The sequence below is a fragment of the Euprymna scolopes genome, chromosome 18 (genome assembly GCF_053919585.1).
Source record: "Euprymna scolopes isolate OS-2025 chromosome 18, ASM5391958v1, whole genome shotgun sequence".
In the NCBI taxonomy this organism is placed as follows: Eukaryota; Metazoa; Mollusca; class Cephalopoda; order Sepiida; family Sepiolidae; genus Euprymna; species Euprymna scolopes.
In genome coordinates, this window is record NC_136499.1 from 64,567,098 (window position 1) to 64,583,689 (window position 16,592).

General features: G+C 35.5%; 1 protein-coding gene across 4 annotated transcripts in view; it reads right to left on the minus strand.

The window, feature by feature from the left end:
- Positions 1 to 337: 337 nt before the first annotated feature.
- The window catches only part of LOC145297643 (uncharacterized), a 39,365-nt gene continuing 23,110 nt past the window's right edge, over positions 338 to 16,592 (minus strand). For all 4 annotated transcript variants that reach the window (XM_080143753.1, XM_080143754.1, XM_080143751.1 and 1 more), the window contains 2 exons: positions 5,458 to 5,630; positions 338 to 819 (listed from right to left, as the gene is read on the minus strand). In XM_080143753.1, coding sequence (XP_079999879.1) covers positions 557 to 819; positions 5,458 to 5,630 — 436 coding nt within the window. In that variant the 3' untranslated portion in view covers positions 338 to 556. The remainder of the gene's footprint in view (positions 820 to 5,457; positions 5,631 to 16,592) is intronic.

The following is a 16,592-nucleotide window of genomic DNA, read 5'->3' on the forward strand; positions in this document are numbered from 1 at the left end:
TAACGATACTCCCAAAAGTTCCGATTTTTCCGAGTCCCGATTCTGATTTATCGTCCCAACACTATATAGTATTTATTTGCTCCCCCGCGAAAGCAAAATGTGATACGAAGTTATTTTTGATGTGTGGGGAAACCCAGCTCCCCTAAAAGAGGCACTCTGGCAGTTGCAAAAAATACAAATTGCCTTATAATTTCCTAATGTAATATTTATTCAGTTAGTTTATACCAATCATAAAAGAAAAAAAAAAAAAAAGAGAAAAAAGTTCAATGATCATCCGTTGTGACGTGTGTGGCAACGTTTTTCCATTCAAGCAGATTTAATCAAACAAACGGACACCTTTCTCAAATATAATTCTTTATTCAATATTTATTTTACACATATATACACATGGATGTAGTTAAATCACACGATAATAACAACCATTATCGTTGCTATACAATACTGTAGCCGTAATAACAACAACAGCTTGCATAAGTTAAGAGATTTTACAATAAAGACGGAAGTATCATAAATATGACGCCTTGCCTTTATAAAAATTCTTTCAGTTTTCTTCTCTTTACCTAATAATAGAACATGTCAATTTTCCTGACTTTTCCAACTCTGCCAAATCTCTGAATATTTGACTAAGCCTCTCTGACTTAACGTTGTTTTCAAAGTGCACAGGTCGCTCCCAAATCAAATCCTTCACCAGCTGATCGAATTCATAAGTAACATTAAACTGTTTCCAAATGTCTCTTCCGACGGGCGACTCCATTGGAGTTTCATATTTTTGTTTTCTCCAAGGTTGGGATTCAACCCTCACCGCGGTAGGAATTTTGGCTGTAATAGAAAAAAGACAATCATTAGCATCATCAATATTATATATATATATATATATATATATATATATTTCTTTAATTTTCATTATTCAAATCTGGCTTCAAAGTAATTACAATCCAGATTAAGAAACCTTCGATTACCGGCAGTCAAATTATCCGCAAAAAGTTTTGGTCCTTATTCAGTTTTATTCCAATACTAGCATGGGTGCCCGGCATTACTCGGGTGTTTAGAGGTGTGTGTTGAGCAAAAAAAAAAAAAAGTGGTAGTAGGAAGGCAGGCTCGAACTCGTACCGCGAGGAGGAAAGAACGGGGAAAAACGTAACGTCTTTGCTGTTACGACCACCGCCAAACCGTTTTTTAAACTTTAACCCCTATTATTACCCCTTAACATTTATTGTTTTGGGCTCAAATCAAGTTATTAAGTTAGATCCATGTCTAAGGAACCTATATCTATAATTCAATAGGTATTTTAAGTAAAAAAAAACAAAAAACAAAAAAAAAAACACATCTTAATAATGAAATATCTCATCTGCCATTTTTTTCTTACATTAAGGGACATAATTCCAACAGTCATCATAATACCAACTAGAAATCGTTTACCGATCAAATTTTATTTTATTTTATAAAAACAAAAATATTAAACAATTTCGAGTAAATTTTAGTGCATAGATTTTTTTTTTTTTTTTTTTTTTTTTTTTTTTTTACACGTACATACAGTTTTATACAATAATAATTTTTTTTTTATATTTAAGTCATTATCATCGTATCAATCCGAGAATTATATCGTTGGCATTGGGTTCCTCCGATATTTTTCTAGTCAGAATTCTTTCTCAAAAGACATCAAGGATTATGGGAGGCCCCATATGAAGCTTGCTAATATCCTAAGTGAGAGTGATTTTTGTGGAAGAAACTGGATTCAAACTACGACACCCAAGTCGTCACCTCGTGTTGTTAACCACTTGACTACCGTCACCTCCTGTAAATTAAACTGGATAAGCATAAAAGTTTTGTCAACAAAAGCCACGGAAAACAGGAAGCAGTGGAAGGAAAGTGCATGAAACCCTCCACTGTTTTGAACAGACTGTATGGTGACAACCTCAACATCTTGGCTTTTTGGCTAGGAACAAAGTATAGTATCTGTTCTGATGCTATATTGTTTCTGTCCCCGATCAGTGCGACCGCAGCTTAAGTTGCTTTGACCTCAACATACCTGACAAGGATTCACAACATACGAGAGGCGTTCCGAAAGTAATGTCTTCTATTTTTGTTCCGCCTGAGTATATCAAAAGGGGGGTTGCACATTGCATTGTCAGATTCATAATCTGAAAGTTTAATCTCTGTTGCAGATATTGACGGTGTGAGACTAAGTAAGCAACCCTTTTCATGGATGTTTATCAGAAGCAAATGTATTATTGAATTACTGGCAAAAGTGTATTGAAAATGGTGGTGAATAAATTTCTGGGGCACAAAAGGTCGCTCGTTTTAATGGTATCACTCCCGTCTTTGTAGTTCAACATTTTGAGTTAACAAAAACTGGAGGTTTCACGTTTGGAAACACCCTGGTACTAGTCGACAATCCGTTCTCAATGGAAACTAGGCCATTTCGGTTTTATCCATGAGTCATGGGTATCTTACAAAGTCAACTCTCACAGGCCTTTTCTGCCCCCTTTTTGGGTTGGAGCAAGTTTATTGCTTATTGTCCGAGGTACCTTGACTATGGAATGCCAAATTTATAAATATAAGAGAGGGTCACTTTTACAATTGATTTTTCCCAGTACTCTAACCACTGTGCCACGGGCCCTTGCGGACATTTCTGGCATAAATTTTAGGAACCTTAAACCTACTTTTTATTTCTAGTTGTAAATATCATTTATTACTAATTTTTATATACTAGCATTTCAGCCCGGAATTGCCCGGGTGTTTGGATGTGTATGTTGAGCAAAAAAAAAAAAAACGGTGGTAGTAGGAAGACAGGCTCGAACCCATACCGCAAAGGAAGAAAAGAACAGAATAAAACCTAGCGTTTATGCTGTTACGACCACCGCCAAACTGGAAGCGACATTTTTTAGAATTAAGGCTAGACAATCTAAAGGAGAGGATAACTTTCAAAAATATCGGCGAAAAAAGTGACCCCTCCCCATGTAGAAAAGTGCCTAGTTGAAGGGGAAGATATTAATGTTTTTAGCCAATTTTTCGATATTTGTCGTATGAACGGTCGAACTTTAAAACGATATTGATCTTTGTAAAATCAGTCGCCTCTACTGAAAGTTTAAGGCAGACATGTAAACAGACATACATACATTTATATATTGGTAACTAAAAATTTTCGACCCAAACTGATGAAAAAGCTTTCCCTATCTCTGAATACCCTTTATGTAAAATTTCAAATATTTAGACCAGAAATTGTCTGAGTAATTTGGAAGAGACTGCAGAGGTCAATTTTTTTAAACGTTGACTCCTATTATGACCCCTTAAAATTTAGTGTTTTGGGCTCAAATCAAGTAATTCAGTTAGATCAAGTTGTTAAGTTAGATACATGTCCAAGGAATCTATATCTAAAATTTCAAGTGCGTAAACCCAAAATTGTCGGAGGAGTTTGGTAGAGTTCTCAAAGGTCTAATCGTTGAACTTTGACCCCTTAACAGCCAAATTTCTGGCCCAAACCTGATCACATCGATTTTCCCAAATCTCAGTACCCTGTATATCAAATTTCGAGCCTGTAGAGTACAAATTGACAGAGTTATTGCGTAGGGAAATGTACACAGACACTTTAATATATTGTATATATGTGAAAGTGTCTGTGTGATAGATTAATGTATATCTATCTCTATACTTATTACTTGTATATATTATCTATTGTTTATAATTACTGGTTCCCATATCGTATTGAATTCTATACTATATAGAACCAGTAATTATAAACATCGCCCCAAAGAAGGCACGAAGCCACTGGAGTAAAATAAATAAATAAATACTACTTCAATGTCAAAAGCTATCCAACGTTAAATGTTAGATGGGTAGTTTCCTATCTAGACAACGGCAATTCTTCCTTTATTAGAAACATCGCTCATGGAATGCGAGGATGAAAGAACATTAAGTTTATGAATTTTTAAAATAAATTCAAAGTAGAATAAATAGTGATGGTCGTGCCCCAACGTGTTACAGGTACATCTATAATATAAAATGGTCGGATTATTTTTAACGGCATATCAACCTTTATAATCAATTATGTTGGGGACAACTTCTCCAAAACACACATTTTTTTATGTACAGTAGGAACCCGGGATACGACATTAAAAATTAGTAACAAAATACAGTACAGTATATAATACGCATGTATGTATATTATAAATAACACCGTAAGGCGGGACAAATACCGTAACGAGGGTCCGGAAAAAAAACATCGTATTCCACGTCGTAACCTGAAAAACCGTATCTATTCTATTGTATAGTACCTATTTACAATGCCTCCCCACGGGACAGAGTTAGACACCAGGGTCGTTTTTTAACGTGGAGAGTAGAACAAGGGCTAACATAATACAACTTAAATGGACGAAGTAGAAGCATTCGTAAAATTTGAAAATATTACTGAGCTGGGTGGAAGCAATAGTTATTATGCAGTATTAAAATAATCGACCCTTGTTCAAAATGCTTCCCTATGAATAAATAAAAAATAAAGAGAAATATGTATGGTTACAGAAAGAATATATTGTATAGCAAAATTCCCATACATTGATCCAGTAGTTTTATTTTTATAAAGAAAATAATTTTTAAGCCAATTTGAGTTTTTCCAATCCCATGAATGGCTTTCTAAACATCTCGATTTGGGGTTATCTCCCTTGTTTCTTCAATATATTTTTCAAGATGGCATAAAAATTTATTTTCTTATTTAAAAATAAAACTACTTGATCAATTTACGTGAGTTTTGGTGTCCGACATTTTCTTTTTTTTTTTTTTTTTTCATGAGGGGAGGGGGGGGGTCTTGTAATCATTTATAATGTAAGAATTTATTTAGAAAAAAAAAAAAACTATCCTTCAAAAATAAAACCCCTCATAATCCACAAAAGTCGACGAGCTGTGAGCTTTCAGAAATGGACTTTGAAATAAATAAGTTACTTTAATTTCATCAAAAAAACTAAAATTGGCAATCTGGCTTTTATCTTCCTCATACTGGGTAGGGGGGATGTGATACAAGGTCGGGATAGTGAGGTTTTTATAAAGCCAGCACCCCAGTGGACGAGCTCTCTGGCATACATGAAATGCCTGGGCAGCCCCATCAGCATTCCACGAGCGATTTAGCAATAAATTACCCTTCTTAAAGATAGGAGGGTAAAGCTTGGGAGGACTGACCCCCTAGAGTTGTACAGAATCATAGTGCAGTCAAGAGAGAACAAGCCACCTTAACAGTGACCTAAACTCTCGTGACCAGCAGAAAAATCTGACCTCTACACAAAGCTTCTAGAAAGAGTCATATCGTCCATTTCTTCAAGCTGGTTCCATAATTTTCCTGGCGTTATGCGACTTTGCATGAAGGGTCATCATTTTGAGTCTCTTGAAGTCCGACAAAAATTCTTCAATTAAAATCCGTTAAACGACTTCATAATGAAAGAGAGATAATTAATGTTTAAATTAACTCACGTGTCTCAGGGTCGACAAAATGTCGATGCTGCATACAGGATGCGTCACGGGCTCGTTGAAAGAAAGGCGCTTTTTTGCGATAATCTAGCTGATCCCAATAGGATTTTCTCCGATTCTGAAGTTCGTCCACAGTTTCGTTCGGGTATTGCCGACTGTATGCGTGATATTGTTCACTGAAAAAGAAAGAAAAAAATGTGGCCAGAGTTGGAAGTAGAGGAATGCCGTTGGTTACACTGCGAGATTATATATATATATATATATATATATATATATATATATATATATATATATATATATATATATATATATATATATATTTGTAAAAGGGGGATTAGAACAACAGTCTAAGAGCAGAGTTTATTTCATATATTAGTAAATGCATTAATACAATTAAAAGAAAACAGTGCTCGTTGTAATGTAGATGTATAATAAGTTCGATAGAGCTATTTTAATATGGAGTAAAATGAATGATAATTTATAATTAAAATTAAAAATCGGTTTCACAAGGAAGAACAAACAAAATCAATAAATTGTACGATCGTTTCGGAAACGATGTTTTTATTGAGACAGACAATAATTCTTGGACAATAATTTATCATTTTATTTTATAAAACAAAGTCTCTTCATCAGCAAAAAGAGTGCGTGGGGGTTTAAAGATACAAATAATAAAACTAGCATTTTTTAAGTAAGGCAGATATATCTTTTATTCGCCCGCTTTTTAAAGCCTGTAAGTATCATCGTCAATGTATCCATTGATATATATATATATCTCCGAATGTGAGAGATAATATAATAATTTCCACAGTCAACCAACGTCGCAGCCCACGAGAGCCATGGCAGCCAACAAACCGGAAGTTCAAGTCTAGAGTTTCGCCTTCATTTGGGCTAATTAGTTAGACACATTCGAACTCCAGATTCGAAACTCGAGTAATTTGCCACTTGAGCAACCGTGCCACACACAAAAAAGTCTATTAACTAACACAGATCAAGCAAACCGCGACGAAATCCCTCTATAGAATGAACGTACAAGTCGAAGGGCTGTGGTCATCTAACTAACGATAACCCAAGCCGATATCTCACAAGTTGCATTTTACACTCGCTAGGATATCCAACATGCTAACCTAGCCTGCAATTAGTAATAGAATTTTCATAATGTGAGAGATTATATAATTATTTCCACAGCCAAACAACATCGCAGCTCACAAAAGCCTCGTATGCAAGAGACTCGGGCTTCGGATGAGTCTTACGGATGAACCCAATTAAGAGCGAAACTAGAGTCTTGAACTTCCGGTTTGTTGGCCGCCATGGCTCTCGTGAGATGCGACGTTGTTTGACTGAAAATTATTATATTTCTTACATTTTAAATATATATATATATATATGTTTTTTTTTAATCAAGAGAATAAACAACAAACTTTATTTCTATAAACCAACTTTGTGTTATGTTTTTTTTTCTCTCATATCCGCATCACCAAAATGTGGCCGTATTCCATATTAATCAAAAGAAAGATAACACGTATGTTCATAACGTCACACGTGAATAAGAAAAAAAAATCGTTGTTTAAGCTCTGGTAAAAGTAAACAGGAAATGCTGACACTTGCTGAGTTAACCCGATTAAGAATGATCTCTGTATACAAAAATACCCGAACGGACACACATATATATGTCTTTCTGTCCGTCCGTTCCACTTTTTCACGAAAACTTCTGGCCTGAACTATCTGAAATTTTGTTTAGTACTAAGGTCTAGCGAACTAAGTATTATGGTATCTGAGGCCCAGTTATTTATAGAATTAACAAAGATTAGTATTTAATGCAAAAATGAGCATACATTTAACCACCAATCATATATATGATGGACTCTCCGCCGATTTTCGACGTATGAGACTCCGACAATTGACCTGAAGGTCTAGAACTCAGCGTGTCGACATTCACTTAGACGTATGTGGCACTTTAGTCCTGCTAGAGACTTGCAATGGCGACCGCAGTGGTGATAGACATATAAATGCGAGAATTTAGCTCCACATTGCTCCGTATTATTTTTGACTTGACTCTCGCTTCTTTTAGTTTTTCGATGCAAAACGCCGAGAACTCCTTGATTTTTCTGTCACACATTTCTATCCACTTCCTTCTGGCTTTTGCAGTTAGCTCAATGTTGTTATATTCAATATTTAGAACCTGCAAATTAGACTTTATTTTGTCTTTGTAACGCAACCATGGTCGTCCCACGTTTCGACGGCCTCTGTCTAATTGGCCATACAGGAGTTGCTTCGGTATCCTATCATCATCCATTCGCATCACATGACCCGCCCATCGAAGCTGCGACTGGATTAAGAAGCTTTCGATGTTGCTGATTTTACAAAGTGTGAATAATTTCGCATTTGATATTTTGTCTTTCAAAGTAAAACCGCAAATGGCATGTAGACATCTCTTATGGAAGACGTCAAGTTGCGAAATTTGTTTTCGGTACGGGGTCCACGTCTCCGAGGCATACAAAAGTATGGACAGTACCACAGCCTTATATACATGAATTTTTGTCTTCAGGCTTAAACCCCGAACATTCCATAATCTTGTGTGCAGCTTGCCAAAGGCGCTGCTTACTCGGGAGATATGGTTGATAACTTCATGGTCAAGAGATGCACTTGAATCAACCACACTTCCCAAGTATGTAAACTTGTTAACATACTTCAGGTATTGTCGCTTAAGAATACTGAAACTCGAACAATACTTTCTGACAAGTTGGATGAAAATTTAGATGGTGTAGAAATAACTGACAACATAGAAGCGTCCTGGGAAGCGCTACGAAATATCACCCATTCCACTGCCCTGGAAGTGCTGGGCTTACCCATACGGAAGCACCAGGATTGGTTTGATGACCAGGATATAGAAGCCCAGGATCAAATTCAGAAAATGCATCAAGCTCACAAAGCATGGATTGACGACCAAAACTCTACTGAAAAAAGATTGGCATACAAAACCTGCAAAGGGAAAGTGCAGAGGACACTACGACAGATGAAAGAGAAATGGTGGACCGCACACGCAGGGCACAGTGTGTGTGTGTGTGTCTTTCGCAAAAACTTTCGACACACGCGACGGATCCTCACAAGATCGCTATCGTTTTGAAGCTCGATCCTTCGAACGACAAATATCGAAAGATTGGCCAAAAACATTCATTCCTTCACCCATAATTGGGCAGTTTTTTTTACAACAAGGGGTCGGTTTTTGCGTTGACATTTTCGCAAATCATCGTCTTTGTTGGATCGACTGCGCTTAATTTCAACGCTCTACTTCCGCTTACGTCATGGAGGTATCGGCTAAGATTTTACGTTTTTTTTTTTCTTTTTAACCTTTTTTCCTCTTTCGCTGTACGGGTTTGAGCCTGCTTGCTTACTACCACTTTTTTTTTAACACCTCCCTCCCCCGAGCTGCCTACTGTTGTTTTGATCCCTCCCCTGCTACTACCACTTTTTTTACACCCCGGGGTTCCTTACTACACCACCTACACACACCCGGGCAATGTCGGAACCCCCGCTAGTTTAACATAAAGCACACATTGTAAGTCAATAGGCTATAAATTTTGACACACAGGTTTGTGTTAGATCACTGAATTTAAGCGACGTTATAGCTTGTTAGTACTAAATAGGTGACCGTTTCGGAATACTAAGTACTGTATGTGCCCTCCGTTTATCCCTACGTTGTTTCGTACTAGATTTGTCCATGTCATTAGAATCAAGCACTGTCGACTCAGGAGATGAATAGTTGTAGATAGCGCAACCCTTGCTTTCACCATTACACACTCACGCACTCTTATAGTGGGCATCATGAGTCTATCAAAGCTGAATGGGCCGTACATTGCTAGATTTGAAAACGCTTTGAAATTTGAAAACGCTGATATTTACAATGAAAGGTAACGCGTATTTAATAGGGTAGTGCATTACGATGCCTAAGTATGTGCGGAGGACAATATTTACGATCACTCGATGGCCTCGCAACTGGCTTCTATTGTATTCTTTCGTTTAAGGTAATTCAACAGCAAACGGGAACAAATCAGTGGGGGAATGGATTGTATACTGTAAAAGAAAGTTAAAGGCAATAAGTTTTCAAGTCCATATCTGAAAGCATTAAAAAGTTAAAAATCAATGCCTACCTACTATCTCCCTTTCTCTGTTACATTTGCAAATACCCCCACGTTTAGATCACCAGAAAATGCTGGAAATAACGGATTAAACAACAGACTTTGTTCCTTTAAAGTAACTTTGCCTCCCTCCAAAATGTGGCCATATTACATATTAATGAGAAGAAAGCTAACGTGTATTTGTGACGTCACACGTGACTAGGAAAAATAAAAAAAAATTATCCGTTGTGTAAGCTTCAGTGAAGATGCTGGCACTTTCCGAATTGTCCAACCCGCTTAAGAATGGGATTTATATACAAAAATATCCAGATAGATCATCTCACTCTACGCCTGGGTAAATGTGAACTTCGAATGATATATATATATATATATATATATAAATAAATAAAATAAAAATTACAATAAGTTTACCAAGGTAATCAAAATGGTAAACTTAAAATATATTATAAATATTAAAGAGTTAATATTTACAAGTAAAGTAATCTCAACCAGATGTGAAAGCTCAATAAAACCGAAAAGGAAATAGAGCTTATAATATGAATTTACTTGATTCCTCCAGCCTTGACAGACGTGTTTTAAATATTCTCTCCAGTGCTTTTTCTTTTAATGATTTGGAATTCATTCCATTTGCGATTTTTTCCAAGGAACTCTGCCTTTTGGATCATTTTGGACCATTTGGAATTTACCCATAGGATTGGAAATTTTAAATTCGAGCGTTTTGGATTTTACCATTCTTGGATTTTTTACCCTTCACCGGACTATCCATTCATGTGAAATCTTTTTATCATTTTTCTTTTACCTCCTATTCCCTTTACCTCACCTTTTTTTTTAACCAAGTAAGATCTGTGACTTACTTGTAGTTTCATTAAATACTTTTATATTCAAAATCCGATCCCGCATTTTGCTAATTCCTGCCCTCTGATGAGAAGGAGAGTATTTCTTCGAAACTCCGCGGATTAAGGACTATCGACTTATCTTGTGCTTCCTTTTTTAAAATTAAATGTTTTTAACTCTTTTTCAAAATGTCTTTTAACATGTTTTATTAATCATTTGTTCATATACATATATATATATATATATATATACACACATACATACATATATATATATATATGTGTGGAAATATTTTTTATTCACTTATATTTCCTTTTTATATATACCGATCCTTATTTAAGAAGCTCAATGTAATTACCGAGCATATACTGAATAAATGACAGAAGTCTATATTCCACATTTCATGATGTTGACAATCCACCAAAAGGAAAAAAAAAAAGAATGCGTTTGGACATGATTAAGAAATCAAGTTCAAAATGGCGTAATGTAAGCAAACTATAAGGTATTTGCAGTTTCTCTTCCAATTTTCAGATTTTTTAATCATGTCCAAACGCTTTTTATTTTCATCTTGGTAGATTAATTGTTGCTATTTCTTCTGATGAGTTAAGGGTAAAATAGATTCACTGACTGATATAATAATTAAGTGAATGATTTTGTGCTACGGAACTACGGTGCTATCACGAATTGTAAATGTCAACTGAATTAAAGGAATAAATTGTAAGATGGTCAACATCATGAAATTTGGAATATAGACTTGTCATTTATTCATTCCATATATCTGTGTATGTGTGTGAGAATGAGTGAGTGAGTGAGAAGGTTGTGTTCCTGATAGAAGCGTTGATTGAGTTTGAATAAATAAAATACTTATTAGATACTAGATTTGAAACACATGTTATAAACTTTTAATTGTTTTAAATAAATCATCTATAAGTTACTAAAATACATTACTTTTCATTGTACCTAGTTTGGGAATTTTAATTGTCAGCCATTAAATCGTGCAGAGCGGTAATAGGGGGGGCAGCACTTTTTTTCCATGGAGATAACTTGTTACTCATGGACCATCATTTCGCCTCTATAGAGTGCAAGAGGAAGAGAAGGTGGGTTCGAGGAAGAAATTCCTTTGTGCTGCCCTGCTCGCGCTCGTTTTAATTAGATCTAGAATTAGCACCGAAGAAACGGGCTGCGTTTTCCAAGTCTCCATCTATAAAAAAAATATAGCCGTTAAAAGTTCCGGAAGATTTCCTTAAGAGCCAGGATAAGTCTTTTGGTGCCTCCTCATTGAAATTCAATATAATTTTGTTTCATCCCCTTTAATTAAAAGGTGAATAGGCCCTAATAAAAAAGTTGGAAATTATTTGTTCCAGATATTTCAACCTGACAAACGTCTGTAATAAATATAGACGTTTAAACTGTCGACCGGTCCGGCTAGAAGAAAAAGAAAACAAAAAGGTTTTTGGCTATTAAATTTTTATTTATTTTTTGCGGACTGTTATCCTCATTTTCATAGTTGTTTAACCGCAAAAATGAATACACAAATTATGAAATTTCATCTCAAAAGGATTCCAAAAAATAAATATAACATAATATTTTTGGCTCCGGCATTTTGGAAAGAGACTTTCCTTTTGAAGAGAATTGAGGGAAAATTCTTTCTTCATTGAATCAACAAGTTTTATTAACCAAGACTAGAAATTCCTAGGGGAGGGAGGGAGAGAGTTTCAAAAAGGAATCGCATTTTAAAGAACAGAAAAAAAAATACCTTTCCAGGAAGATAAAAAAGAGCATAAAACCTGGAAGATAATTAGTTCTAGGAAAGACTTATTTGAAAGAAAAATACGAAGAAAAAAAGGACTGAAAGGAGACATTAAAAAATGAAAATATCGAAAAAAAAGTTTATATTGTACGTATCCGTTATGGAATGAAGTTCTCCGAAAAAAAAAAAAAAATCAAATAGTTTTTTACAGCGAAAAAACAATGTTATATTGAGCAGAAGGTTCGATTTTTAGGAAGAAAAATTAGTATTAAAGATGGGGAAGGGAAGGTAAGCGCTTTAAATTGAATTATCTCCCCGTGGCGTGTTCTAAAAATCCAAACAACAATTAAAAAATTAATGCTGTAAATAAACTACTCGATCAAATTAAGTGAAATTTTTTATATTTTTTTAGTTTACCAACCGCTCGGCATTCACCTTTAATTTGTCGACTTTTAAAGGTTTTCGGGTACGCTGAGAACGAATATCGCATTTATTTTTGTGTAAACAAGCAGTTATCCATATTTAAAGACATTCAGTATCGAATGTAATCACTATTGTTTTTGCTGGCGGCCATCTTGTTTCCCATTTAGGAAAAAAACGCCCAAAACATGGCCCCCAAAACATTTTTCGGCTTCAAGGCCGAAATGACCTCCCCCCTACCCTTCCGGATATTTTTCCACTTCCCGATATGGAAACAGACAATCGTTTTTTCACTTTCTTAATTATATTCATTTTTTTCACTTTCTCCCCAAAATGTAAACAGAATTCCTGTGCTTTTGTAAACCGCTCGTAAAAACTTAATTTTTTAGATCAATTAAAAGGGGTTAATACCATGCAAACCGTAAATTTCTGACAGATTTGATTATCAGATTTATGGCCAGCAACATCGAATATCCATAAAAAAAAAAAAAAAAAAAAAAAAAAAAAAAAAAATTAGTAGTCGGTGTTCTGTTGTAGCAAAAAGTAATATTTACTTTTTAAATTTATTTTAATAAATATTATTCTTTTTTTTTTTTTACATAGGCATCACCACATTATCAAGGCCCAGATGCCACTCAAGGATAAGGGTTAAAGAGTGTACAGTAGAAATTGGACAATATAGTAATCATTAGTAATGAAAATTTGGTAAATTTGATAACTTATATGGAACGGCTCATCAAGAACTTATTTACTTTAAGCTTGAACACAACCATATTGTAGTCAGCCGGAAAGCAGGAAAACGGAAGACAATTCCACAGGCGTGCAGTTCTAAGAAAGAAGCTTTGTTCATGAATCTACGATTAGGTTTAGGCACAGATAAAGAGTGGGGGGAATTATTGATAGTGTTTACAGCTAGACGAGTGTTTCTTGTGAAAGTTTGGTGAGGGGGACCATAGATTGAAGCTCAGTCGAACACTTTCCATGAAAATAACGATACATCAGAGACAAACTCGCAACATCTCTTCTGTGAGATAGAGGTTGCAAGGAGGAGAAAAGGACATCTCCTACGAGGCTACGAAGTCTATTTTGAACTCTTTCAAGGCAGGACAAGTCCTTTCTAGCAGCTCCTGCCCAGATGTGGCAACAGTATTCCATCCTTGGACGTACCTGGCTCTTATATAGATAGAGAATAGCATCAGCAGTGAGATATTTACCGGATTGATAGAAAGATCCCACCATTTTTCCAGCGGCCTTGGCAATAGATTTGATGTACGTGTTCCATTTAAGATCAGGAGTAATGGTCAAGCCCAGAAGCTTGTCAAAACTTGAGGCCTCCTGAAGACGAGAGCCATTCATTTCAATTGATGCCAGATGGGGATCAGAATGTTGATGATGTAAAGAGAGAAGCTTGGTTTTAGATGCATTAAAAGTAACCAGCCACACCTTTCCCCATTGTACTACATGCTCAAGATCAGAGGAGAGAGAATTGGAGAGAACTTGGTCGTTTACTGTCTTAGATGTGCTACCATAAATGGTAGTGTCGTCAGCATAAATGTCTACAAATGATGTAAGGATGTGATTTGGAAGATCATTAATGTAGATCAGGAAAAGAGTTGGGCCCAGGATGGACCCCTGAGGGACACCGGCATTAATACTGTGAGCTTCTGATTTTTGCCCCTCAACTACTACTCTTATGAACCTATCAAAAAGAAATGATTTAATAATTGAGAAGACATTTCCAGCTATACCATAGCTAGCGATCTTATGAAGTAAACCTTTATGCCATACCCTATCAAAGGCCTTTGATATGTCAAGAGCAATTGCCCTAGAAAGATTGCCATCGTCGAGAGATTTGCTAATCCTATGCGATATAACTGTAAGCACATCTGCTGTAGATCTAGCAGAACGGAAACCATATTGAGTGTCACTAAGAAGGTTATTTTGTTGAGATGGTTGATTACTTCTGTATTTAACACAGATTCTAGCAACTTACTCATGACGCACAGGAGACTTATTGGCCTGTACTGAGAGGGGGATGAGCGATCGCCTGAATTCTTAAATACAGGGCATACTCTAAATACTGTTTTTAATTTGTGGTCTTATCTTTACGTTCTTTCCTTTCGCTCAAGATTTATTGGAATTTGCCCCCCCCTCTCCAATAAACCTTACTTTTTTTTTTCGTCAACGCCGGTGGTGGGGAGGGGGATTCCAGTTACATGTAGCATATTTAGCCCTTTTTTTTAGTTTTACATTATTGGAAAACAAGATGGTCGCCATTAAAAATGATAGGGATTACATTGGATACTGAAGATCTTCAAATAGGGATAACTGCGCAAAAAATAAATGTGATATTCGTTCTCAGCGTACCCTAAAACTGCTAAAAGTCGACAACTTAAGGTGAATGCCGAGGGGTCGGTAAACTAAAAATTTACCATGTTTTTTCGGAGATCTTCAGTTCAAAACGGATACGTACATTATAACCTTTTTTTTTTTTTTTTTCGATATTTTCATTTTTTAATGTCTTGATTTAACTATACAAGTACCGAGACTTCGAAAAAGCATTTAAAAAGACTTCGTATATAATTTGTATTGTACATTTTTCATCTTCAAGTAAGATATATATCGTTTTTTTTCCTTTCTTTTCTTCCTGTTATTGGTTTTCTCCATTGTTGTTAGTGCCGCTCAATGCTATAGCTAAATCTACAATCGTCTCTTAATTAGAAATTCCCCTATTTATGTATGTTTTTTTTATATTCTTTTGTAATTGTTATTAATACTAACATTTATTTTGAGAAACAAAACCAATGCTTTTTTTTTTTGTTGTTCCTTTAACTAACAGGCCGTCCGGCATTGCCCGGTCGTAAAATACGCTTAAACATTATATTTTGATTAATGCAGATTTCGTATTTATTATTATATTATATTGGATCCAATATATAGTAATGGTTTAAAAAGTTAAAAAAGACATGATTCGTCCACCGCCACCAAGAATCAAAACCAAAACATTTAGCTTACGATTTACTTTTTCCTTTGCCTGAGCTATGAAGACATGTTTGCTGCAAGAGCTTCTTTCTTAGAACTGCACGCCTGTGGAATTGTCTTCCGTTTTCCTGCTTTCCGGCTGACTACAATATGGTTGTCTTTAAGTCTAACGTAAATAAGCTCTTGATGAGCCGTTCCATATAAGTTATCAAATTTACCAAATTTTCATTACTAATGATTACTATATTGTCCAATTTCTAATGTACACTCTTTAACCCTTATCCTTGAGTGGCCTCTTGGCCTTGATAATGTGGTGATGCCTATGTAAAAAAAAAAAAAAAAAAAAAAATTAAAAGATGAACAAATAGCTATTACGTTACGCATGCATATTCGTAATGCCGTCGTTCGACTTTCACCTGGCAAATTTCATTTTTTTAAATTTTCACTGTTTTGCACCGGCTAAAAGCCAAATATAAAGCTTCGCGTGGGTTCGAATACCCTATATATTAAGTTTCATGTGTAAACCAAAATTGACAGGAGTTTGGTAGGCAAAGCATTTTCAACAAATATATATACGCGTACATAAATATATATAAATCACGATATCTGCATGAATATAATTACACATAATCTATATATCTATAAAAGTGAAAGTGTGTGTGTGTGTGTGTACATTTCCTTACCAAACTACTCTGAATTTTCAGTGTACAGACTCGAAATTTGGCATAAGGAGTAATGTAGATTTGGGAAAATCTTTTTAATCGGTTTTCGGCCAGAAAATTTGGCTGTCAAAGTTCAGCGATTTCACCTTTGAAAAATCTACCAAACACCTCCGCCAATTTTGGGTCTAAACACTTGGAATCTTAGATGTAGGTTACTTGGACATGGATCAAAACTTTTACCTTGATTTGAGCCCAAAAGGGGGGGGGGAGTGAAAATTGGGGTCAAAATTTTGAAACAATTTGACCTCTGTGGTCTCTACCAAATTACTCAGCCAATTTTTGGTCTAAACATTT